General features: G+C 29.8%; 1 protein-coding gene across 2 annotated transcripts in view; it reads left to right on the top strand.

The window, feature by feature from the left end:
* The window catches only part of LOC115876690 (metabotropic glutamate receptor), a 130,059-nt gene that overhangs the window by 70,777 nt on the left and 31,878 nt on the right, over positions 1-27,404 (top strand). For both annotated transcript variants that reach the window (XR_004049188.1, XM_030892573.1), the window contains exons 5-7: positions 18,386-18,567; positions 22,143-22,249; positions 25,113-25,241. Coding sequence is in view for 1 of the 2 variants with exons in the window: in XM_030892573.1 (XP_030748433.1) it covers positions 18,386-18,567; positions 22,143-22,249; positions 25,113-25,241 (418 nt within the window). In the remaining variant the exon portion in view is untranslated. The remainder of the gene's footprint in view (positions 1-18,385; positions 18,568-22,142; positions 22,250-25,112; positions 25,242-27,404) is intronic.

Here is a 27,404-nt window from a genome sequence, read left to right as displayed (position 1 = left end):
TTTTTTTTAAACAGGACATTCTATATATTATTTTTTATTTTATTTGCCTTGTTATGAACTTTCGAAAATTATAATATACTCTATATTTAATTATTTAGGTACTGCTAAACTGCTAAACGGCTCTTATTTTATTTAACTTAATTTTACCAGATAATTTTGCCTTGCATCGTGATATTTTGATAAACTACACGGAAACTGAACTTGTGCTGCTGCTTTTAAATAACATGCCAATAACCAACATTTTACGTCGAATAAATTAGTTGATTGTTTTGATTACCTAATTTAAACCGGCCGACTATGTAATAAAGTTAAATAATGCATTTTTACCCCGTTTATGAAAATAAGTATTTTAGAAAGCCCGTAACAAGGAAAATAAAATAATATACAAAATATCGCATTTAAAAAAACATTTAAGTTTTAGTCAATTTAAAAAAAGACAGATTCCAACGAAGAAATAGTTAGTCACTGCATTTTACGTGAAAAACTGTACGGGAGACTGTTTTCACCTTTTCGATAAGTTATGATACAAAGGGGATCGAAAAATGCAATAATTTCAGATTCGCCCTGTATTGTAGGAAGTAAGAGAGCTAGGATATATCTGTATGCAGCATCTTTAGTTTCATAAAAAAGTAATAGCGTAATGTGAAGACCGCATCTTTGTATCTCGACTCATAAAAGAGAAACCCTGCAAAACACACGAAAATGGGACACCCTGTACAGACGTACTGCCAAATCAAGAAATCAACTACGAATGAAATCCAAGATCGATTTATATATTTTATATATTTTAATATTTTTTTGTGTTCGTGATAATTCCTTTGCTACTTCGTCCAAAAACCGACAATACGGGGAAGGAGCGTTTCGAAGAAGTAAACGGACGAAGGAGCGTTTTGACGAAGGAGCGAAGGAACACACAGTCGCATAAAATCGACATTTCCCATAGTAAATATAAGATTTTTGGACGAAGGGACGCGACGAAGGAAGGAAGTGAAGTAGCAAAGTGTGAGTATGAGGCTTAAGAAGATTCACTTCAAATATGCGCACATAGTGCACACACAATTTTTTTAATTAAATAAGGTACTTTCAAATTTAAAAAAAGACAAGAAATCTAAAACATCTGAATACAGATGATTTTTAAAAGTAAATTTTAGAAAAATACTATATTTATTTAAAGTTTTAATAGAACTATGTATATACGTGAGAGCTAAACTTCACAGACGTATCTGAAAATACAAAAAAAATGCTAGTTTAAACGGGAAATCTGCTTAACTTTATAAGACGACTTGATAAAATATGTATTAAAGAGGAAGTGAAGTAAAAAGATCAGCTTACTTTAAAACTTTCCAATTTCTTATTTCGTGATTTTTTCATTAGACAGAGATTTAACAGGAAGTTTCTAGGGAATATAAGTACTCTTAGTTGATTTTATACATAAAAAACAAAATGTATTTTAATTTTTAATTGTTTATGTACTGTTATTTAGTTAAAGTAGCAAGCCCGTAGATATTTTTCAATAGAATCTCCAGTATAATCATTCAAAACTGAAATATACGATATTTCAGACTAAATGCTGCCTTAAAACTATATAGAATTAATTTTGTTTTGCAGAAACAATTCGAGGAGAAACAGTCGTAATTTTTCAAGTAGAAAAATATAGAAGGCGATAAATACGTTTTAAAATTTCCCTTCCTCGACCTATTTCCTATTTATGGAAAACTATTGTTTTCCTCACAGTGTCAAGTTCAGCGACCCTTTTTCGAATATGCAAAACTGGAAATCTATAGAGCCTTTCCTCGTCTCGTTCCAGTTTCCACCGTTTAATAGTTTTTATTGAAAAGGTCCATTAAGATAATTAATATACTGTACGTGCCAGAAATATATCTTCTGGAAAATTTGATTTATTGCGACTCAGTTTTTTACAGTTCTGAAATAACACCGCATTACCGTAGAAATGTCTAGCGTAATATAACAAATATAAAAGTAATTATAATAATATATTACACTGATGAATTCTCAAATACATTATCTTCCTAGACAAGCATTTGTGCATATACACACAACCAAACTTATATGGAATCACTCTTTATTTCTGACAAAATTTCTTGCAATGATAAAAATTGGCATACAACTTTAAGATAAGATCCAAAATATAAAAAAATGCCTTAAGTTGGATTAACAGATGCACAGAGGGGAAGAATTATTGCTCTCACCGAACAGGAAATACTCCAAAGAGACATAGCAGCAATAGTAGGCAACTACCCAGGATGTTGTATCGAAAACATATGCAAGGTACTTGGAATTAGGAACACACAAGGATAGGCCCAGACAAAGTCGTCAAAGAGTCACAACAAGACCGCCTTGTGTGCCAAATTGCTAGAATAAATCCCAATGTTTCTCATCCAGAACTACAAAGACAACTTCTGGCAGCTACAGGTGTGAACCAGCTTTAGTTGAAACCATAAGAAAAAGGCTTCATGCTCGAGGGTTTTACAATAGGAGAGAGTTACGGATCCCACAGTTATCAAAATAAAATTGACTGGCTAAATTGATGCCTTCAACATCAAAACTGGACAACTGAGAATTGACAAAATGTTCTTTTTTTTTCGGATGAGACCAGAATTGGCCTAAGATCAGATAACCATCGAATTCGAGTTCTCAGAGCTCCAGGAAGACGAGCGAGACTTCAGACTGCCAAATCTGTACAAAGATATAAAAGAGGAACTGTAATGTTCTGGGGAGGTATTATACTGGGAGCAAAAACTCCATTGTTACCACTTCAACAAACTTTTAACGGGTCGGAGATATGTTGATTTGGTGCTAGAACCAATGGTTAGTCTTTGGAGAGCTGCAATTGGGTATAATTTTAACTTCTTGTACGATAGTGCACCTCCCCATACCAGCAGAGTGACTAGAGAATATCTTGAAACAGAAGGTGTCATAGTTTTGGACTGGCCTGCATGTTCACTAGATCTAAAACTTCGTCTCGAACACTCTCGAAAAGATCGAACACTTGTGGGACTAGCTCAAAAGAAGGGTTAGAGCTCGTCGAAACAATCCAGGAAATCTTGCACAGCTTATTGAGGCAGCATTAGCAGAATGGGAAAACATACCCCAAGACAACATTGATAATTTAATAAGAAGCATAGCAGCGCAGATAGAAGCTTGCATGAGGGCTAGAGGTGGCAATAAGGAATATTAAAATTATCAATTTTCTTTTTGTTTTTGCTTTTTGGCCATTAAAAATTTAAATCTTAATTTCGTTTTAGAAAAGAAAAAAATACCATTTTGTTTATTTTGGGAAGTTGAGTTTTATTAATAAACACAAAATTTTCATACGTTTCAAAAATTATGAAAAATAATAGATGATTCCATATAAGTTTGGTTGTGTGTATATCAATGACTGTTATCAAATGTGAACTAATCTAGAATGTAGAATGTTTAGGAGGGGAGTTAATCACCGCGACCTTACAGATCTATTGTGTGGGGGATACTTACTCCACATAGGCCTTTGTCAATGGTTCTATCATTGCCTAATACAAAAAATCACATATTTGCCAGAGAGGGATAGTCAAAACTTAATATTATGCAAACAGCATGTGCAGTGGCCACAAGCGTATCACTTAATGCTGAACCCAATAATATTAAAACAGATTTTCTTTAAAATGGTTACTCTGAACAAAATTATATCGAACTGTAAAACGTTGATGTATTGTCTGAAAAAAAGTGACAATAAGAATTCGATTAAAGTAGAATTGCCTTTTTTGTACTTTAAATACGACTATATGCAAATGAATTTGAACACTATCTATGAAATGTCGTTATTTGCTAGATTGCTTTAGCCCATATTCGACTCCATTTCTTAAGTAATTGCATTCCGTGTAACTAATATATTTCGTTTTGAACTTAAATCGAATTTCTTAGCATACAAACCGATTTTCCAGTGCACCTTTAAGGGGTTTATTTTTATTTTTAAATTACTTATTTTCTTTATAAATAAATCACAACATATTGTTAAAAAATAATGAACAGTAAGGTTACAGTACTTAATGTATTACCATTCTTCAATTTATAAATCTGTATTCATATCATTATAGATCTAAATTTTTTTGCGTAAAAACTAATTCAAAGAATCTATTTTTTTTTACTACAGGCTCTCTTTTTAAATACTTAAAAAGCTTAAAACTTTCCTCTTGCTCTAAATCGCCGAGAAAAAAATTACCATAATTATAAAATAAACGGTTTGAAGATAAGAACTTTTTTGTTTTCTCCAAATTTAATCTGAGTGTCTTCATTTTATGTAAAAGAAGCTTCTAATTTGTAATGTTTTGCCACTGAATGTCGATGTGATCGAGTGAATTTTAAAATAATTAAAAAAACTCTGACTTAAAACTTTAAATGTATTTTTAAAATTTTTAAATTCTAGACAAGAGCTCTACAGCCTCAGGTAGGTAAACAAAAAATGCAGCGTGGCCCAAATTATTGTCATATATTCAACAAAATGTCAATATGTGAATATTTACATTTTATTTGTTGCGCTAATACTATTAAATTCTAAATTAAAAGTTTATATAAAGTATTGAACTGAAATAATCTTAAAAATTACTAACAAAAAAAATTCTAAAAATCTTCGTTATGCCACAACGTTTTATTTCCTTTGATAAACATTTGTAATTTGTTTTGAGACCCAATAGCAAAAGGGGTCGTTACTAGTAACTCAGCAAAGTAAAATTTATTGCTGTGTTCCTTTTTAAAACTTCACCGTTTGCTGATTTCTGACTTTATGAGAAAATCTATTCCCACGAGTTTGGTTTTTTAAGCGATAAATCCGTAGTTTTCTTAAAAACAAACCATTGTCGTATTTTCGGTTTCTGGTGTCTTTTATTTAACCGTATAAATGTATGGATGCATACACATAAATCTGGAAAAATGAAAAAATCCCCCTTTATATGACCAAAAGCTCGGATCTGCCATTTACAGAAATCGATTTTCCATTCATTTATTCTTTGCTTATGAGGAATTCCCCGCTCAAAAATAGAAAATTATTATTATGGTAAAATTTTTCATTAAATCTTCAATATTTTTCTTTGGGACTGTTCGACTTCTGTTTTATTCCATTCATCTTCAGAGAAATGCAAATATTATTGAAAAATATCTTAGAATCGACAAATAAATAATAATTCCGAAGATAAAAATGATTTTCAAATTTATTGCTTTTTAAATTTCTCTAGTTTTATTTTCATTCATGATTTATGCAATAAGCTGAACAATAAGCATGAATGAAATGAAATCTCCTTCTTTTCAGATACCTAAAAATACTCTGAATAAGAATTAAATTATTTTATTCTCTCTATATCATTGGTCTGGAGGAGTGGACATCTACCTCCTACGAGGGTATACTTCCACGGTATTGGGCGGCTAACCATCGACAGTGAGACAGCGAGATGCTCCTTAGACCAGACTAAAGTACCAGAGGGGATTCCCCCTAGCACCTGACTAGGAGCTTCCCCACCAACGACAAGGTGTTGCATCTCCTAGGGGAGGAACTTACAAGTGAAACAACAATATATAAAAAAATCCTAGATATACTTAAAAGTCATATTATAAATAATAACATATATATTATTTCAAAATATTTTTGTCTATAGAAAAGTAATAGTAGAAAATTATTAGAGTTAGATCCGTGATGTTGCTAAACGTATTTTATCCAGACGACCATTTTAAAGCAATTAAAAGTACAAAAGATGCATCTAGAAAACAATAGTGCTTAGATAGAACTTAGCCATCACTTGGAATTCGGTTGCTATTTATTACTTTGAGAAATCTAAACAACCTTTTGAGATATTCGGTCAAGGCAATTGAAGCGTTACGTTCCTATAAATATAAAGGAAAGTTTGTTTGAGAATGACCTGAGCCATCTGCAACCGCTCTTTGCTATATTAGTCTTGCACAGAGCTCCATTTAAGAGGAACCATAACTTACTTCAAGTGTCTTAATGTCAACTTTCAAACTAAAATATTGTCGTAATTTGTATAACTTTAAAGTTGGAATATCTTCATAAAAGTTATGTAAGATGGTTTTGTCTCTGGGACTCAGAGCAAACCTATAGACAGATTATTAGATTTGTCTTTATGATATCGTTTGTCAGAATAATAAAAATGGTCAATATTCAAATAAAAAATTATGTAGGGAATGGATATATCAGCTGAAAAAAAAGTCGAAAAAATTACCTATTTTTACACATTTTCAAAAGCCGTAGAAACCTAGTAAACATAGTCAAAAAATTATGAAACGTTTAGCATTTGTAGGAATTTATATGTAGATTCAGAATATATACACCTTTAAAAGCTTCGGTACCTTGGTTTTGTGAGAAAATTAATTTTTTGAACCCTTGTTTTTCTGCTATTTTTAATGAAGGTTAAAACGTCCCATAGATCTACTGTTTTTGTATGACTACAATAGTTTATATTTTCGTATTCTACACATTTTAATTAGTAAATAACAGTAGTTTTAACAAAATCAGTGACATGACAAAAATCGCCAATTCATGACGTACGGAAAAAGTCGAAGAAATGCCAATTTTTAACTATTTTTTACAAATTTCAAAGGTTTTAGAATTATAGTAAACATAGCAATAAAATTGTGAAAATAGAGGGACCCTCTTTCAAAATAATATATTAAATTACTCTGTAGAATTATTGAACAAAATTATTGACATGATGAATTAACAAAATGGAAATGACGTCCCAATTTTAAAGCCTAAAATAAAGAAATAGAGTAATCCATAGAAGAGTATACAGAGAGATACAGAAACATTTTGTTAGATAAATAATTTAGATACTGGATTTGTTCCAGACAATTCATACTTTTTTCAAAACGAACTTCCAAACCCACGTGAATACACAAAGAGATCAGTGAATTTAAAAAATATATATTCGAATGAGACATTTAATGTGAACATTTTTATTTCGGGTCACGTTCTCGTCCTAAATCTTGAGTTGTGTTTATAGACAGGTGTTCTGCTCTGGTATTAAAAAATAAATAAGGTTTAGAAAAACAGTGTTACGGAATGTCTATAAATCAGGCAAAAAGCAAGGGATCCAGACAATCCTTATCAAAAGAGGATTAATTTAGTGGAAACTGCCGAATCCCTAGCGATTTATAAGAAAAGGGCAATTAAAAATGATCGACAAAAACTCTAGTTCCAATAATAAACTGTTTCCGCGAAAATAACATAAAGGACAGTGATAATTAAATAAATACAAAATAAATAGGTTATTGTAAACTATAATTTTTATGTTGCATTTTTAATTTTTTAATAAACTTTTTAGCCATTTTTATGCTTCTTTTCAATTCAATCATTCGCAAATTCAATTTGATATGATACTAAATTTAAGTCTAGTAAAATTTATAATTTTAAAGTAACAGTTTTCAAATCTTATAATGGCGTTTCCGAAAATTTGCGATCTTAATCTCTCCCTTAGGGGAGAATTCTGTAGTTATAAATCCCTTCTTGTCTGTATGTAAGGATTATCTATAAGTATGCTAACCGTCAACATGCTATCTTATCTTAAAGGGTGTTAAAATATCCGAACACCTATTGTTAACATACGCACAAAATGTTTCCGGTGACATTTTGAAGCCCTGGCAGAATTTTCAGAAAAAATTGTCATTGCATACTTTGTAAAAAAAAATACGGATATTTCTATAAAATTTGATTTCTCTGTACAGAATTTTTAAACTATATGTTAATCATGATGATCATAAGAAAGATGATGCGTAACTAAGATGCCACTTTCTTCCCAGAGCCGTCATTTATAAGAATTTAACTAGTTTACATGAAATATGTTGTATGTTTCATAATCTGGTCGAACCTGATATGCATTTTCCTATATTTCAGTTTTATTATTTATATTATATTAAAATTTGTTTATTATACCTAAGCATTTGCAGAAACATTTATGTAGATTCAAAATATATATACACCTTTGAGGGTTTAGACATCTTGACTTTGTGAGAAAATTATTTTTTTGGAGCCTTGTTTTTCAACTATTTTTGATAAAGGTTAAAGCGTCCACTAGATCTATTATTGTTCTCGTAAGACTACAATAGCATATATTTTCTTATTCTACACCTTTTAATAAGTGAATAACAGGAGTTTTAACAAAATGGTGACATGACGAAAATCGCCAATTTTCATGAGTATATTGTTTGGAAAAAAGTCGAAAAATGCTCATTTTTGGCTATTTTTTACACATATTATACGCCTTAGGAACATAGCAAACATAGTCATAAAATTGTGAAAATTTCAGAATTTATAAAAAAAATTATGTAGGATTTGTGAACAAATTAATTTTTTGAACCCTTGTTTTTCGGCTATTTTTTTAAAGATTCGAACGTCCTCTACGGCCATTACTATCGACAACTTTTAATTAGTCCATAACAGGAATTTTAACAAAATCGAAATTTCACGACTATGGTTGTAAGGAAAAATGTCGAAAAAATACAAATTTTTGGCTATTTCTTATACATTTTCAAAGACCTTAGAAAAAATTAAGTAGATTCAGAATACATACACCTTTGAAGGCTTAGATACCTTGGCTTTGTGAGAAAATTAATTTTTTGGATCCTTGTTCTAAAATAAATATAAATAATAATTATTTCAAATTAAAACAAAATGATAATTTTAAATACTAAGTAAATTTTACAATTTACTTATATTTCTTTCGTATGAGAAGCACAAATACAGGATATGTGAATACATTCTATAAACATACACAGAGATAAGCATATATAAACAAACAAATAGTTGTAAAAGAAAAAAGAAAACATGCATGAGAAATATAAGGATTTAAAAATATTACAAGTATATATAAAACATATATGTAGTCAGGGACAAAATTTACATTAAACATTTATATTGAAGTCATTTATCCAGTCAATTGCCGAAGTGAACATATGGAAGTGCCACATAACACACCTCTCGAACAATGCTGAAATGGCATTGAATTGGAAATATCGCTACCGATTTCACTGAAAACTTATAATACATGCGTAATTGCTTGGCACTTCAAAATTGTTATCGAAATTTCAGATGAATCTTCTGAAAATAGCCCATTAAAATGAACATTTAAAAACCAAAACATTCAAATTTTTATCAAGCACAAAACTAAAATATCTGGAGAGTTTATTAATCGTAGTCGGGGTTGAAAATACATGTTTTTTTTATTTTTAAATAAAACATTTGCTTTTTATACTATATTTAAAACTGTTTTTATTGTTTTAAACACGATTTAAATTCAAAATTGGATTTAAAACTTGTTTAAAATGTTTGTTTGATAAACTCTCTGTAGACGACATTCAAAATTAAGAGTAGGTTGGATACTTATAGAAAGTTTTTAAATAGTATTCATAAATCTTGGTAGAGCATACTTGATAGACCCATGTTTTGACATTCAATACGTCTGAACCAGTTCTATCTTAATAGAATTCTGCTTCTATAAATTTAATTTTAAAACTTCATATTTTCTTATTATATCGGAACTGAAGAACTATCAATCAATCAAACCAATCAAAATGTTGTATTAAAGCCTCAAGAAATCTATTTCTTGTGCACAAAATTGTTAAGTGGTTTATGCAGTTTGGGTTTACTTTAAATAGAGTGGAAGTAATTAACAAAACTAGATAAATTTATTAATAACTGGTGTAAATAAATGTTTCTAGATTTAATTTATTTTTTTCAGGTAAATAAATATTTATGGACTTTATTAATGATTATTTGTTACTTAGGCGTCCCCTATATCTATTACTGTTCATGAGTAATTTTCATGAGTATATGTATACAAAAAAAATCGAAAGATGACCATTTTTGGCTATTTTTACATATTTTTTACTTATTTTTAAAGTCCTAAAGAAATACAGTAAGCATAGAAATAAAATTTTAATTAAGTGTCTTGGCTTTATAACAAAATATTTTTTTAGACCCTTGTTTTTCAGCTACTTTTAGAAAGGTTAAAACATTCCCTGTCAATTAGTGTGCTCATAAGACTACAATGGCCTATATTTTCTTATTCCACACCTTTTAGTTAGTAAATAACTGCAGTTTTAACAAAATCAGTGACATGACGAAATCTCCAATTTTCACGACTATATGTATGGAAAAAGTCGAAAAAATTCCCCATTTTTGGATATTTTTCACATTTTTAGAAACATAGTAAACATTGTCCCAGAATTATGAAAATTTCATCATTTGTAGGAAATTTTATGTCAAATCAGAGTAGATACACCTTTGAAAGCTTAGGCTTCTTGGCTTTGTGAAAAATTTTATTTATGGACACTTGTTGTTCAGCTATTTTTTATGAAGGTTAAAACATTCCCTGTCAATTAGTGTGCTAATAAGACTACAATGGCCTATATTTTCTTATTCCACACCTTTTAGTTAGTAAATAACTGCAGTTTTAACAATATCAGTGACATGACGAAATCTCCAATTTTCACGACTATATGTATGGAAAAAGTCGTAAAAATTCCCCATTTTTGGATATTTTTCACATTTTCAAAGGCCTGAGAAACATAGTAAACATTGTCCTAGAATTATGAAAATTTCATCATTTGTAGGAAATTTTATGTCAAATCAGAGTAGATACACCTTTGAAAGCTTAGGCTTCTTGGCTTTGTGAAAAATTTAATTTATGGACACTTGTTGTTCAGCTATTTTTTATGAAGGTTAAAACATTCCCTGTCAATTAGTGTGCTGATAAGACTACAATGGCCTATATTTTCTTATTCCACACCTTTTAGTTAGTAAATAACTGCAGTTTTAACAAAATCAGTGACATGACAAAATCTCCAATTTTCACGACTATATGTATGGAAAAAGTCGAAAAAATTCCCTATTTTTGGATATTTTTCACATTTTCAAAGGCCTTAGAAACATAGTAAACATTGTCCTAGAATTATGAAAATTTCATCATTTGTAGGAAATTTTATGTCAAATCAGAGTAGATACACCTTTGAAAGCTTAGGCTTCTTGGCTTTGTGAAAAATTTAATTTATGGACACTTGTTGTTCAGCTATTGTTTATGAAGGTTAAAACCTTGTTAAAACATCCCTTACGTCCAGGACTGTGCTTATAAGACTACAATGGACGATATTTTCTTATTCTACATCTTTTAGTTAGTAAATAACAGCAGTTTTAACAAAGTCAGTGACATGACAGAAATCGCTAACTTTCATGACATATACGGAAAAAGTCCTAAAAAAATTACAATTTTTTGCTATTTTTTACATATTTTAAAGGCCTTAAACATAGCAATAAAATTATGAAAATTTCAGCATTTGTAGGAAATTTATCTAGATTCATAATATATCAGCCTTTGAAGGCTAGATACCTTGGCTTTTTTTATTAATGATTATTAACGAATATAAAAAATTGGAAATAAATATTTTAAACTAAGTTGCATTTTGCACGTATGTTTCTATATAATAAAAATGTTTGTTTATCAAATTCACACCATAAAATAACCCTTTATTTTAGATTAACCTAAAACTAAAAGCCCTAAATTTTACCAAAAACAGCAAATCTATCTATCGTATGTCCTATCATTGATGTTCGATCTAAATTTACAATAAACGTCACAGCTAGCTTGTTTGTTATAGGATTTGTCTCTTTTTTGTTTACTCTATTGGATAAAATTCTCAATATATTGAAACTGGGTCAGTTATTTATTATGCGTACTTATTATGAATAATATTGCAGCTTATAATGAATTTATTAACTGATTATTTTAATACAGGCGCATTTTTATTATATTAAATTTTAAAATAGTTACATCTACTGCACTCTATCATGACTAAATAAATTATAAAAGTATGAGGTTTACGTATAACTACTAATTATTTATAATCAATAATACAGCAGCTAATTACAAGAAATAATTAAAACAAAAGAAACACAAAAAATATAAGAAAAGGCTGTTTTCGGTACATCATTTTTTTTTAATCTAAAAATGTGACGTTAATAATAAAGAGAAAACATTACCCTATAATATACAAAACGATAAAAAGTAAATTAAACGAATTAAATGCACAGCTCTAAAAAGGTTTTATTTAACTGAGGTCAAATTCTGTTCCATTTAATCTGGAAAATGTTAACTACAAATGAACTTTATCCTCCTCATCCCTAATGACATACATAATGATACTACTTCATAAAGTTTTGATATTTATATCCCTCCTGGTTTAGATTTCGCTTTTTATACGAGGACATATAGTTGTAGAATGTGTTTAAAGAGTTCTTGAATTAAGTTAGTAGTTTTTTAATTTGTTTTCTATAGTTTTATCACAATTTTATCAACATTTTGAGAAACTAAAATAGTATACGTTGATGAAAACAACAGCAGTGCAACTTGTAGAAGAGGAAAGACTCATAGCTAGAACTTATAACTTAAAGTTTCAGATAAAGGGCTAAGAAGTGTTTTAGCCCAATTGACGTCACACTCTGCTAAATTTAAACTTGAAAATGTTAACTACAAATGAACTTTGTCCTCTGCATTTTTAATGACATAATGATACCTCTTCAGTCACAAAGTTCAGACGTTTACAGCCTCCTTGCTGATTCTTTGACTATTTTTTTTAATACGTACCTGAATTTTTAAACTAGCTTACATTAACTTCAGATTAATGTTTATTCATAGATTCGACAAAACATAAATTTAGAAATTCCATAAATAAATTGATAAACGAAAATAATGGTATATAGTTTGTATCCTACTTAATCCAAGAAAATTGGATATAAAGGTCAGCATTAAATAAAAAGCAACCATTTGTACGATGTGATGCGATTGTCTACTATATTTAACCCTGAAATTCGTAAATACAGATAAACTTTAGCCCTACATCCCTAATGACCAAATGACAAAATGAGCTTTAACATTTCATCATCAGTTTAGATTTTCCTAATTAAATGGCAGATATTTTATCTTTGTTCTCGGATATATTCAATAGTAATTTAATTCTTTTCCATTCAATTAAAACTTTTATTTTCTATAAAAAGGTACCATAAAATAGATTTTTTTAGATAAATTTAGGATATAATAATAGCTCCCGTATATAGCGTTTAACGCCTTGGGAGTAGCAAGGTACAGCTTGCCATACTAGAGCCGTTCGGTATACGAGGAAGGTAATGTAATCCCAAGTACTAATTTAAGGCTGAGTCGACCTAGGTACCCAAACTATTTTTATCTTAATAAAAATAGTCGTCTGATGCAATGCCGGGTGTGGGATTCGAACCCACTACCTTGAGATTTGTAGACGAGAGCCTGTACCTATACGCCATCGGGCACCTTTATAAATTTAAGATTAACTCAGAATTTGAATTGGTAAATTAAAAATTTTGTTAATTTTTGATGTGGTTATAGTTATTTTGTGTTCAAAGAGAAGAAAATCGAAATGAAAAGATAGAAAGGAAAGAAGAGTTGATCAAGAAAGATCGATAGGAAAGAAAAAAGTAAGGAGAGGATCTCACCCAAGACAAGTTGAAGCAAAGTGATCATCCAGCTAGGGCACCTCGGGCTTGCCACACCCGTACTCACAAGATGTGAGCCTCTGAGGGAATTTTGTTTCTATTTTATTGTTTGTCTGTTCTATTGACAGTCTGTCACAGTGACATAAAATGCGTTCTGTCGTTTCTTCTGCATATTTACAAAATCTCTATATGGCTTACAATTCCCAGTTAATAGACCTACAGCTTTACTAACAGAGAAGACTGCTCTGAATATGCCAAAAATGTGTTTCTTCATTTTTGGGATACTTTAAAGTTACTTTAGTACATTTAAAATTGTTCTGTAGAGTACCTTTGAATTTTTATGGTCCAAATGTGAAGCCACTGTTATAAATCCGTACTGTACGGTGAATGTTCAGTATTTCCTAAAATATTTGTTCTTTTCTATTACGTAGAAAAATTATTTGTATTCAGTCTGTTATTGAATGTACAAATGTGTAATTTAATTAATAACTTGTGGTTTATTTTACTTGATTGAACCTCGTATTTCACAACAAAAGTAGAAAAAATTCTTTCTATATCTTTATATTACGACAGCGTACACGTTTTTCACAATTCTGGCTGCCATCAGCAATAAGTGTTTTGGAAGGGACTGGTCCCTTTTTATCTGATTCGGCAAACGGATGGGTAATGGCAGTGATTTTAAACACAAGATTGCCAGTTGACTTTGCAGATATAAAAAGAGTTAAAGGAATATAAAGTAAAAAGCCTACTTTATGAACTTTTCATACATTTAATATATTTTTTTATTTTTGTGTGTTTACTTATTTGTCTGTTTACTTATTTCTCTGTTTTACTACCAACTGTAAATAATCCTAAATTTTATTGGTTTTCTACTAAAATTAAAAAGAAAAACATAATCCCAAGATCAACATATTGCCATTTTCTATAAGACAATGTCCACGTGACAAATTCAACGATATTCACTCCCTTATTTTTGAAATACAATTAAGATACGATTAAAGTTAATCTCTGGCTGGCGCAAGACCAAGAAAAAAAGACTGGATAATTTATCGCCATTTGTATGCTTGGTTACTTTTCTTTTTCCGAGAGCTTTAGTTGGGAATTTTTAAAATCGTTTATTTGCAAATTTATTGCCTCACAGAACGCTGTATATTAATATAAACTTTTTTCTATTTTTCCTGTTATAAAAGCAGGAATAAAAGGAGGTCATAGCTTTAAAGTTTTAATTAAAAACTATTAAAATTAATTTTGTAATTGCTTAATATTATTTTACATCGATTTATGAGTATAAAGTTTAAATAAATAAATAGCAAAAAAAATCTGCATATAATTAGTTATATAACATCAGCAAAACAGACAAATTATGTTTCATTAATTTTGTATCTATATCCTCCTATCAATCCAATTATTTTGATAATCAAATATCCCATTTTAAACAAAAAAACAATGTTTGTTTGGTAACAGCTTGATAACGTTTGATCACTATTTTTCAGGTTCAATTCTTACAAATTATGTTTTTGGAAATTTGTTGTTTATAAATCAGAAACTTCTTTAAAGTATTTCAAGTGGGTGGCAGAACAAACTTTAGGTCTTTACTTAATAATGGTTTATAAATTTCGCTCATTTCCGCCTAAACAGTGAAAAGCATGAAGCCAAAAACATTTCAAGAATGCGTTCTGGTTATACGCTTCCCTGATCGTTAAAATAATTAAGAAATATAAAAAAACATTTAGGTTTAAAATATAAAAATTTATGTTCGACTCTAATAAATTGGCATGAGGAAAATGCATGTTTTTAAATAATGGTTTTAAAAAATAGTTCATATAATTACAAATTGAACAAAAAAACGTTGATATCGGTTAAGAAATGGCTCTAATATAAAATAATTAAATATTGTTAATTTAAATGGCCGGGCAAACGCTCTCTACCGCGCCTTGCCGCTGTGACGTCACCCGCCGTTCTTCTGGTTGAGTGGAGCCAGACGCGTGTTTATTTTACACAGTTTGCTTTTAAACGTTGTTGAATCCGAGTCAAAATTTTAGTTATTTGGGGTAATTAATACATAATTAGTAATTAGTGATATTTATAAATAGTAATGGATGGGCGAAAACAGAAAAAAATGGTCCAAGGCCATGAGAAGAGATGAAAAGAAAAACGTTAAATTATCCTCTATTTTTACGATTTATTGTTGTGAAGATAATTTTGATGTAAGTTCATATATTTATGTATATTGTCTTACATAGGTATATGAAATTTGAATGTACAGGGTTATTCATTATATTTTGACACCCACATATAGCCTTAACTGCAAGTTTTAGAAGAAAACATTATATAAAAAAGTTGCATGGTTTTTCATATACTCTCTTTTAAAATTAATTCTAGATATACAGGGTGTCTCAAAAAAGGTGGTCCAGAAAATTGTAGGTATTTTTCGCTTTTCAACTGTCAATATTTCGTAAACATTTGAAGATAGGTATAGGATATTATACATGAAATATATCTAGAATATCTAGAAACTTCCGAAGAATCCAAAAATATATAGGGTGTTTCGCTGTTTAAAAAGTAACTTAATTTTGGCGTTTGCTTATGGGACACCTTGTATAATATTTTCATTACTGATAAACAATTTATTTCCTATAATTTCTTAAAAAAACAATCTATAAAAATAACAAAGGTAAGGGGGTGTCAATATATAAAAAAACTTTCTTTTTCACGCTATGCTCTGGAGTTACTTTTCCACGTACTAAACAAATATTTTTGTCTCTTTTCACTTCTACATAACCTACAGCATTATCTCCATACGTCTCCCTACCTGATCTGAAAAATAAGTTTATAACATTAATATTTATAACTATATAAAAGTTCGTAACAGTATAGGTACCTACTTATACTTAAATATGCCTCAGTACTACAAAGAATAAATGTTACATACCTCTCTGTTTTTTTCCTCGTAATTCAGCACCAATAGATTGGGAATTTGTATTTATAAAAGCAGCCAACATAAAAGCATCGACTTTTGGCAAGTTATCTGATTGTGCTTTTACAAACCCGGAATCTGCCATTACTTAAAACACACAACACATACAAATAATAACTGCACAAAAAAGCATAAAAAGCTCCTTCAATCAACGCTAAATGCAACAAAAATGTCTTAGTACGCCACCTAAATACGTACATAAACGGAACACGTCTGGCTGCTGCTGGCCATCGCGCGTCGACGAGAACGGCGGGTGACGTCAGACCAATAGAATATCGTTTCAATTCGCAAGGCGTCGTTTGCGTTGTCCATAGTATTTTAATGGCCCGTTTTATAAAATTGTGGTACTGCTTTCAAGAAAAAAGTTTTTTTTTGCATTTACACATATTTATTCTATTAAATTGAACAGTGTCTGGCGAAAAATAAAATATATGCATCTTCCTCATTAATAACTAAAAAACATAAAATTCAACTGAAATGAAATTATAATTATGTTTCATTGCTAGTTGAGAATATTCTGACACAATTCTGAATGACCGACTTTTTGAATAACTATATTAACTATAATACTATAACTAATTAATTGTCACTTTAGATTTGTCTGTATTATTTATCTGAAGGAACAGCCATGTATATTCAACAATTAATGTCAAAAACCCGATAACGAAAGATATATCTGTCTACCATTTTCCAAAAACGATGCACCAATGAACATATAACGACTATATGCTAGACATTTGATCCCCACTATATATTCTGCTTATTAAGGGTTACTATATACTACCAGTCTGTAAAATAAGGATAAGTAATGACAAAGTAATGAGTTATTACATCGTGCAGTGAGCGTACAAATAGAATTTTGCTCTGCGGGGGAGTTCAGATAGGTTTTGAGCACCACTGGCTCCAAAAAGATTAGGCCAGAAAATATAAATTCCAAAATACCGTAAAAACACAATAAAAATTTGAAAAATAATATATTTTTATAATTTTTATCGATTATTTTATAATAAATTTTATATGTTTTCAATGATATATTTTATACTAAAATTTGAGAAATATAATAAGCAAAGAAACGAAAATATTATGCAATTCAAAAATTGACACAAAAAATAAGTAGATATTTACAAAAATTGTTAGATATACAGGGTGAGCCTTAAATAAGTGTAAATATTTTTAGGGGTAGTATATTTCGACCCCAGAAACACGATTATGAGGATTTTTTCACGACATTTTTTTTTAGAAAATATGGAATTCTTTGGATATGTTTTTAGTTAAAAAACATAATTTCTTGATAATATGGCAACATAGTGAGATTACCCGCCTATTTAAAAATAGGCATATTTCGTTAAATTCAATAATCGTGTACATAAATAATTATTATTGATTTTTAAAATATTTGCAAACTAGGGAGATGGAAATCAGACAATAAACAGAAATGATAGGTGTTAGGTAATAGCTTTTAATACTACCGTTCGAGACGCATTGATGTTTTCTTGGTTAGCAAGTTTGGGGGAGGGGTGACAAAGAATGTTATTAAAGGTAAAGTAAATGTTTCCTCATTATTTAACTAGTGTTAACTAAAACATATTATTTTGTTTTCCTGTTGTAATATTCCGTTATAAAGATTTTCCTTATTTATTTGATCTAGCAAAGATAATATATAACATGTGTATGTATTTAATGGATTTCATTTATGGTGTGAATCATTTCAGTTTCATCAATCCTACCAGCCCTGAAAATGTTTGCTTATTGTATACTTATTTAAGACTCACTCTGTATAATTAATTATCTGATTATTCTAATTAGATAATTATTAATATGATAAAATTAATTATTAATAATTCTAATTAATATTCTAATTACATAATAAATTCTAATTGTTTCAGATACGAGCAAGAAAGCAAAGTCCAATTTGTCGTGGATGCAGTGTATGCATTTGCACTTGCACTAGACAGGTTATACAAGGATAAGTGTTACGAATTTGACCAACCAGGGGTTTGCCCAGCCATGACGCAGTATGATGGAGGAGATTTTTATCAGACATACATCCTAAATTTGAATTTTACCGGTAAGTTTTGAAGGAAATGTGTAAAAATAAAAATTTCTCAAAAAAAATTATTTATTGCTGCTCAATTTAAGGATATATATTTCCGGTTGTATCTTTATAGAGTTAAAAAAACTACAAGATTTATCGTGTAGACAACCTATTTTCTGAGTAACCGAAGGGAAATAGAAAAGAGAAATAGGCGAAAATGGGTTAGGGAGACATATTGATATCGGGGTTTCCCAGATATTTTAAGCAAAATATAAAAAAGGGCAATCTCTTCTGGTCATTTGGTGCAGCTGGGTAACTATTTCCCCAGAATAATTTAACACAGCAAACGGAGAATGGCAAACGAAAACGCATTGTTCGTATGGATTCAGATGCATTTAGTATAGTAAAATTATTGCATTTTCAATTTATATTATAGTTACATTTACGAAATTGTTTAATTTAAATTCATGTCACTTAATTGAAATAATAATTCCGTCGAAATCGTATGAGCCTAAATTAAAATAATTATTTTGAAAAATTCGCCTTTCGTGTTCGGCAATACCAAAACATTAATGTGATTTTAATTATATTTTATTTTTAACATTATTTTTAATAAAAACTAAATAAACTAAACATTAACAGTAAGACAAATACCATAAATTTACATTTTAATATTAAGTTTAAAAACACCAAAATGTTACAATTAGGGTAGAACAAAAAACTACAATATAAAACTACAAAAGCCCCGAGAGCGTGTGTTATAATATTTTTTCCTGTGGTTGTTCAATTGCGTTCTGCCCATAATACCAGAAGGACAAAACTGCCAGGATAACAATTGTGCTTATCTAGACGTTCCTTTTTATGTATCTTTATAAGACCTTTTCGGTGTCTTAATATTTTCTATTTCTTCACGTTATGTCTACCTTCTTTATTTTTACGTAAGAAAATAACAGGGCTTTATTACAAATGTAACCCTAAGACCGTTTAGATGTAATTTCCTTTCTGTGGAAAAAGGAAAAAAGTTATATTTTTTACCTATTAGTATCAGGAAATATACAGGGTGATTATCTAATTTAACACCGTACACCTTACACCATAGACATATAATATGAATAAAATAAAACACTAACCACATCGTCCTCTATCGCACGTAATGGCGTAACTGTATTTTAGTAAATTTGTCAAGACAAAACAAAATAAAAGACGTTTTTAATAAATAGGTACCAATCTAAGCATCTTGTTACCTGGTATCAAGCTCCATTATTTTGTTTGGCTGTATCAACAAATATTTTATGACTAATCTAAATTTACTTATTTCTCTGCGGTCTTTACGTTGTATTACAAATTGGATAATAAAAAAATCAAGTTTTGGTTATTTCTACTTCTCCATAGAACAATTTAGTTATGGTTACGATTATCGATTGTATTATGAATAGGTCAGTGAGCAAGCACTAGCTCGAAACTCTGGAACGACAGCAATTTCCAGAAAAAAAACTCCAAAATAGATAATAACGCATTCTCAACGTATTTAACGAAGCCAAATTTTGAGCTATAATTTATTCTTCTATACAAATCACCACTAAATAAAAGTAAAAAAATAATATATCTGGGCGACTATGTTATGGACTGTTTACCATCACTGTTCCGCTATTTTTTAGTGACGATATTCCTATAAGTTTTCACACAAAAAGCTTCCGAATTTCATAAATAACATCCCATATAACACTAAAATACTGGACAATATCTTCCTTCGTTCCTTCTTTCATAACTTCCTCTATAATTTTTCTTTTATAGGCAATTGTCAACAAGTTATTCAGTCTCGAGCTCATTTTTCTAACATAATTGGTACTATAACGAGAAATATAAATGCATCTGCTTGCATGCATATGCATCAGTCTGGGATCATATTATCTGCTGAGATGGATTGAAAAGGATGTATTGAATTATACAGGATGAAGCAACGATAGAGGGAGCTCTTTATCTAATTTGTTTCGAAAATTTCAGGTGTATTAAATAATATAGCTATAGAGAATGCTTGTAGCATCTAACAGAAATATCTTACTCAGACTATAATACAAACATACAAACGTTATACCAGATGTAAAAAAAACAGCTTTAGATTGATGGTAACTTTATTTTATAATAGATTCACCCTCAACATAAAAAATAAGCCTAAAATATATAAAAGTAATTTATTTCGACAAAGTTGTTTACAAAATAACTCGTCATTATCTAGATGATCCACAATCTTATCCAGAAAACAAAATAAGTGTCGATATAACAAAAAATATATATCAAGGCATTCTGAAAAATGAGTGACAATGTCAATATAAATAAAAGAAATATTCATACTTCCCAAATGCAAAATGTTCAATACGCGGAAGTGTGAACATACCGTTGACTACCACTATCCCTCTACATTAGACGAGTAAAAGTCTCTGTCAATATTTTTTCGTAAGCTCGAAGGATTTTATCAAATCGAGATGGATCCTATATCAATCGATAATGTCAATATGTTAGAATCCCACTTAGTTTTAACGTTTGCAGACTTTCCCAGTCACCCAGGATGATCTCTTACTACTCTACTAAGAAATATTATTATATAATAATACTTCAGCTCAACTTTCGTTTAGCTGAAATCAGTTTTTTTACAATTTCAGAAATAGTATGTGACAAACATTTTATGTTTTTTATCTGCGGAAATGCATCCTTTTTGAGTTTTTCAACTTTAGAATTGCTGCAATCAGGGCTATTTTAGTTTAGCCGAAATTAGTTATGTAGAAAATATTTTCCTTTATTTAGTATTTGGAAGCTTTTCCAATTAGTAAGTCACGAAAAAATGTCTGCGAAAATGCACAATTTTCAGTATTTTAACTTTAGAATAGCTGGAACTAGTTATATGAAAAAACGTTTATGTTTTTCATTATAGAAATTTTTCTAAACGTAGACACGTAAAAAACTTCTTGGGTAAGTGTACCATTTTAATTTATTGATAAAATATAGCAAGATTTGAAAAGCACTCGGCAATTGGAATTCGTAGAAAAGCGCGTTTTAGCTTACAGCGTGTTTTGATTGCTTTGGTTTCATTTGGTTTATTGGTTCGTTTTTTCTCGCTACGGTATTGATGTCTAAATTACAGTAGGTAGTGTAATTTAGACATTAATACAATAGGTTGGGTTCATACCTACACAAGAAAAGTTTTTAGAACGTAAAGCAGGAATATGTTTTCATGTAACTGATTTCAGTTATTTTAAAGTCGGAAAAAAGAGAATGATGGATTTCCGCAGAGAAATATTTATGATTTTGTGTTTGGGAAGGCTTCTATATACTGGATGTTTTGTTGTTTTGGTATAAGTGAGATATCAGCTAAAAAAATCACTAATAGTAATTAATAATTTCCATTGAGATTTCTACAAAACAAGTAAATATAATAATTTAAAAATGTAGTTAAAACAAAAATAACTCAATAAAATGAAAGGACAGCTTTATTTTTTCGTGTGCTTAATTGAGGGGTAAACTTTGTGAAACGAATAAAGCAATAAAGCGTTTTTTTTATATTTCCAAGCCGGTCCAAAACCTTTAATATCGGATTTTTATCTGTGTTCCAGATTTGGTTGGCAGCCCTGTTAAATTTGATAAAAGCGGCGATGGTCTTGCCCGCTACGATATCCTAAATTATCAGCGTTTACCCAATTCGTCAGGTTATCATTATAAGGTAAGGAATTAAATAGCCTTTAGATCCTTTTCTGATTAAATTTAGGCCCCATTCTTAATTTTATTACCGTCAAATTGATCATTAATTTTAAAATTGATTCAAAATACAGTATCGGCCAATGATATTTACGTCTTAATACAACATTTCCAATCTCCAAAGGTATTCAGATTAAATCATGTGAACAAATGATGTTTTGTTTATAATTACATAGCACCTATGTGCCGTTATTATTTGATATTGGATTTATTAAGATCTGTCTAGCTGTAGCTGTGTAAAAAATGTTAGTATCTTCTTCAAAAGAGAATATCTCCAACAAAATAAAGCTATTGAGATGAATGAAAAAAACAAAAACTATCGAGAAAGGATGTACCTAAATAACAAAATACATCAAAACTTTAAGGTGCCCGATTTTCGTACCTGTGATCATAGAAATAAGGAAATAACTATCATAATTTAATATATTATGGGAATTTTTTTGTCATTCCTAAAGCCAACGTGACTACCTATTTTTTTAGAACTAAATACGTTGAGTCGCATACTTTTTAAACATTATTTACTAAACATAAAATTGTTATTTCTATTAATAAAATAAATTAAAAAAGGCAAAATAGTTACGAAAGAATTTTTTAATTAAAATTTTCATTGTATTGCATCAAATAAAGTTATGATTGCTTATTAAAATAGAATTTCACTTAGGGCACTTCACAATTTAATTTGAGTAAAAACTGCACCTTGTTCACATTAATTTCAAAAGCAATATTAATTTACAGATAGGGCAAAAAAGATCCGGATTTGGATTTTAATCGAGATAAATATAGATAGAGAGTAATACAGCTTAATGAAAACGAAAATATCGTTACATGCAACAATGCGACATGCAGATATTATTACTGACTGGTAATCATCAAAAATTAGTCAGTAACTACATTTTCGGCTTTCGAAAACTAATTAAATTCGTCTTCCGCTTTTGGAAATTGCGATGCGCCCCAGTTTATTATTTTTTTCCCTGATAGAGATCGATTGGCATCGGGGATTATTTTTCTTTTCCTCTGTTATCGTATCGACTGTACAAACTTTATTAGTATTAAATACAATAACAGTTTTATAAAAAAAATCATCATTAGTTATGTCAAACGCTTATTTAACAGAGAGAAAAAAATGGTTCATAATTCGCAAAATCCCGAAATAACAGAAGAAAAATTTCCTCTAGTACCATTTCTCACACTGTCATAATTTACAGTGTTTTGTCTTATCTGCACACCAGCCTAAATGAAGACAGATTTCATACAGCCAAAAAAATCACACGATTACAGCATGAGTAGAAAAATCGGCCAATCCATTTTAAAACCGTTTATTAAGAACTGCAAAAGTTTTTCGCTTGGAAACGCTAAAACCAAGAACAAGTTTCAATGAATTTGAAAACTCAACTTGTGATTTTATTGGCGTTAATAGAAGTTCTCGAGTAAGTTAAAGCTTAAGACATTTTTTTTTCATTTAATTACTTTTCTTGTAGTTTCAATCTATTGAAGCTGTTGACATATTTGCAATACAAGAGCTCAATAAGTTTAAAAATTGTCAACATATAAAAAAGGACATGCCATTAATTACAAAATAAAATCTTTAATAAGTTCTAAAAAAATCTCGCATGAGCCTGAAGCTTCAAAAAAGCAATATGTCACGCCAAAATATAAAAATATATGTATGAGAAAACATATTTAGAATTCTAAAAGAATTTTTCGGGGTTGATAATAAATATGACTAGAGATAGGCATATTATATTTATTGTATGCTTATCTTGCTAGTTCCCAAAAAATAGACTTTAGGCACTAGAGGGAAATTTATTTCTAAGCCTTATCAGTAGATTTGTTACCCCGTTTACAACATTCCCCTTAAAAGTTTTGTTAATAAATTATACTACGAAATTTTAATGCTTAACTTATTTATAATAACGTAATATTTACAACAACGCAAATTAGTGATGAACAAGACTGGTCTTGCACAAAAAAACAAGACCAGTGCTAAGACTAGCCCTGAATCCAGCATGAAAGACTCTAGTAGTACTTTTAAAAGTCCTCGTATTTTTTTTAAGTTTCATATTACTTGAAAAACTATTTTAAAGATTTTCTATGGAGAAATTCTTCAGAGGTCAGTCCCTCAACAAGAACAAGACTGATCCCTGCAAGCCCAAAACCAAGCCTATATCTTATTAGACTTGCATTTGCTCATCACGAGTAATAAATTATAACACCCTTGTAATCTAAATTGACTATAATAAAACGTTTCTATTTGTCTCAGCTAATCTCTGAAACGACTGAACCAATTTCAACAAAATTTTCACCAAAAGAAGATTATTGCGGGAATGTTTCACGCTACATTTTTATTTTTGTCTATTTGTGATTCGTGCCACGGCATATTATGTTTATTTATAGTTTTCCTGTCGAACAAAGTCGAACCTAATCGCCAGTATTAAGTAAAACACAAATGATTTATCGAACACGATAAATCTGCTAAAAGTAATCCCATTAGTTTCCTGTGTCAAATAAAAATGGCCCAAATTATATTTTACATTGCCACTGGCGGTTCTAGATGAAAAATCGAACGAAGTTTTGAGTTTTACACCTTATGATGATAAATACGATATTGGAGATTTTGTCATAGATTTTATTTGGTCAATTTTAAGTTAATGTCGTTAATGATACGTTCTGCTATACTGTCTAAATGTTATTTATTCATAGAACGATAAATTTATAATTGGTTTTATTATAATCAAATGAAATAAATGCGAATATCCGACACTTTCGTAGAAGAAAACGGTTTTTAAAATAGATGGAAATCTCAATAACAAATTCAATATTCTTTTCAGGTTGTCGGTAAATGGTTCAACTTCCTGGAATTAAATCAGGAGTTCTTAATATTCGATCATAATCTAACTACGACTCCGGTTTCTGCTTGCTCGCTCCCTTGTGAAGTTGGAATGATAAAAAAGCAACAAGTAAGTATTCAATCGTATTACCTTTTTATTTATATTATACGGCTTTTATGACATTTTATTAACTCTTATCGAAATATTTAAAAATTATTACAAAATACATCACGCCAAATGTGGAAGTTATAATTAGTGATAAGCGATATATCAGAAACTGTGATTTTAATCATTGATATAAAAAAAAATTGGTCAAGTGCGAGTCGGACTCGCGCACGAAGGGTTCCGTACCATTCATTATCTATACTACATTGGACACTATATTATTATAAACTTTTTTTCCGATTTAGCTGAAATGTTGAATGCGCGTATAAGTAATTTAAAAAAAAATGAAGAAACACATTACTAAAAATTGTATTAATCAATAATAAATATGTAAAAATTAAAGATAAATATGTAAAAATTAAAAAAAAACGATTAAAAAAAGTCGCCTTGACTAGGATTCGAACCTGCCTTACTACGGGTCCAACGTCATAGCAACGTAAAGTCCTAGCGCTTTAAACCACGCGGCCACCGAGGACTTGAAAGATTCTATGTAAAATTCAAAATTCTTACTTAAAATATAATGTTTAGTGAAAGTATTTTTTTATTTATAAACATTTATGTAACTGTTTTTAGTATTTGTTCTGATAGCGGCAACATAGATACATTATCTGTAAAAATTTCAACTGTCTAGCTATAACGGTTCATAAGATAGACCTTTGTGACAGACGGATGGACGGACGGACAGCGAAGTCTTAGTAATAGGGTTCCCGTTTTTACCCTTTGGGTACGGAACCCTAAAAATCACGTGAAAGTAACTGATGTGATCACGGTGACTTAATCACGACTTTTGGTAACAGCGTTTTTCGTAGTAACAGTGATCACATCATGTTATTAACTCACTTATATTAAAAAATCACGGCATCGCTTCATCCCTAAGTTATAATACAGCTTTGATATTAAAATATTTTTAAATAAACTAACAATACGAAAACTCCCGTGAGTCGTCTTTCGGAGGAACAAGTCTATTTCCCGGCCATTTTGAACGCGAAATCACGTAGTCGCTGGAGATTGTAGTCAAAATGTATATTGCGGTAACACAGCGATTTCTATCCCCAGTAGGCCACTGTCCACCTAATATTATGGATAAAACTTTCCTATGGCGAGCGAACTATGCATTCCTGCTGATGTTAGTGCAAATGGCGTTATTTCAAACATTTTACAGAGAAGTTTTTTTCTAAAGAAAGAAAGAGAACTACAATTAACTCTAATTAGAAATATTTAAAGCTAATAGTTATAGTTAATCTGATCTTAATCACAGTTATTTATTTAGAATATAAGATAATTATTTATTCCAAGTTAAAGCCCTGTATAATTTCAAAAAAATTCTAAAAACTTTTCTATTAAAATTTTATAAATTCCCTGTAAATTTTTACTCACGTAAATCCCTAAAAATTTAATTATTTAATAATAAGAAACACAATTAAAAACGGTATAATAAACACATTTAATGCCACGCCAGTTAATCAGGAGCACTTTAGAAAATTACTGAAGCAATTGTAAATTTAAAGACGGATCTATAAAAAACGAAACCCAATCCGAAAAAAGTCACACATACAGGGTCAAATGATAAATTGCTGTGGACCCCTTAATACGGGATGCGGCACATAGATTTACGATTTGATTTACACTTCCATACCTTTTTAAATTACGTGATTCTGTTCCAGCATAACAAATATAAATAAAATCGAAGTGTACGATTGTGATTTCAAAATAAAGGTTTTTCCTTAAACGGTATGGTAAGTTGCACATAAAAACTGTAGACAAAACCATAAAAAGGGAAAAAAACGTGTGGCTTTATACATTTTGTCCTTATAACATTTTACTAAAAAAACAGTCATACAAAAGACAACATGAAGCTCAGAGAAAACTTAAGTCTTATCTTGATTTAAATCATTTTAATGACTTAGTTTAAAGTCATTTTTCGAAAGCTGCCTTAAGCCTTAATATTTAAGTAATTTTCAAAATGATTTGTGATTTCAATCTTTATTTATACACTTATCAATTGAAAAATATTAAATCATAAAAAAAATTTTTTCGGTTAGATAGATTTAAATAGTTAATAATAGTAAAATTTAAGTCTTTTTAAAACTTGTTTTAAGACTTGTTGCAGCTCTGATTGAAAGCAAT

Source organism: Sitophilus oryzae, unplaced genomic scaffold (genome assembly GCF_002938485.1).
Source record: "Sitophilus oryzae breed Bouriz unplaced genomic scaffold, Soryzae_2.0 scaffold_1440_pilon_pilon, whole genome shotgun sequence".
Taxonomy (NCBI): domain Eukaryota; kingdom Metazoa; phylum Arthropoda; class Insecta; order Coleoptera; family Curculionidae; genus Sitophilus; species Sitophilus oryzae.
Note: the sequence above shows the minus strand (reverse complement) of the source record. Positions and strands in the feature narration are given on the sequence as shown.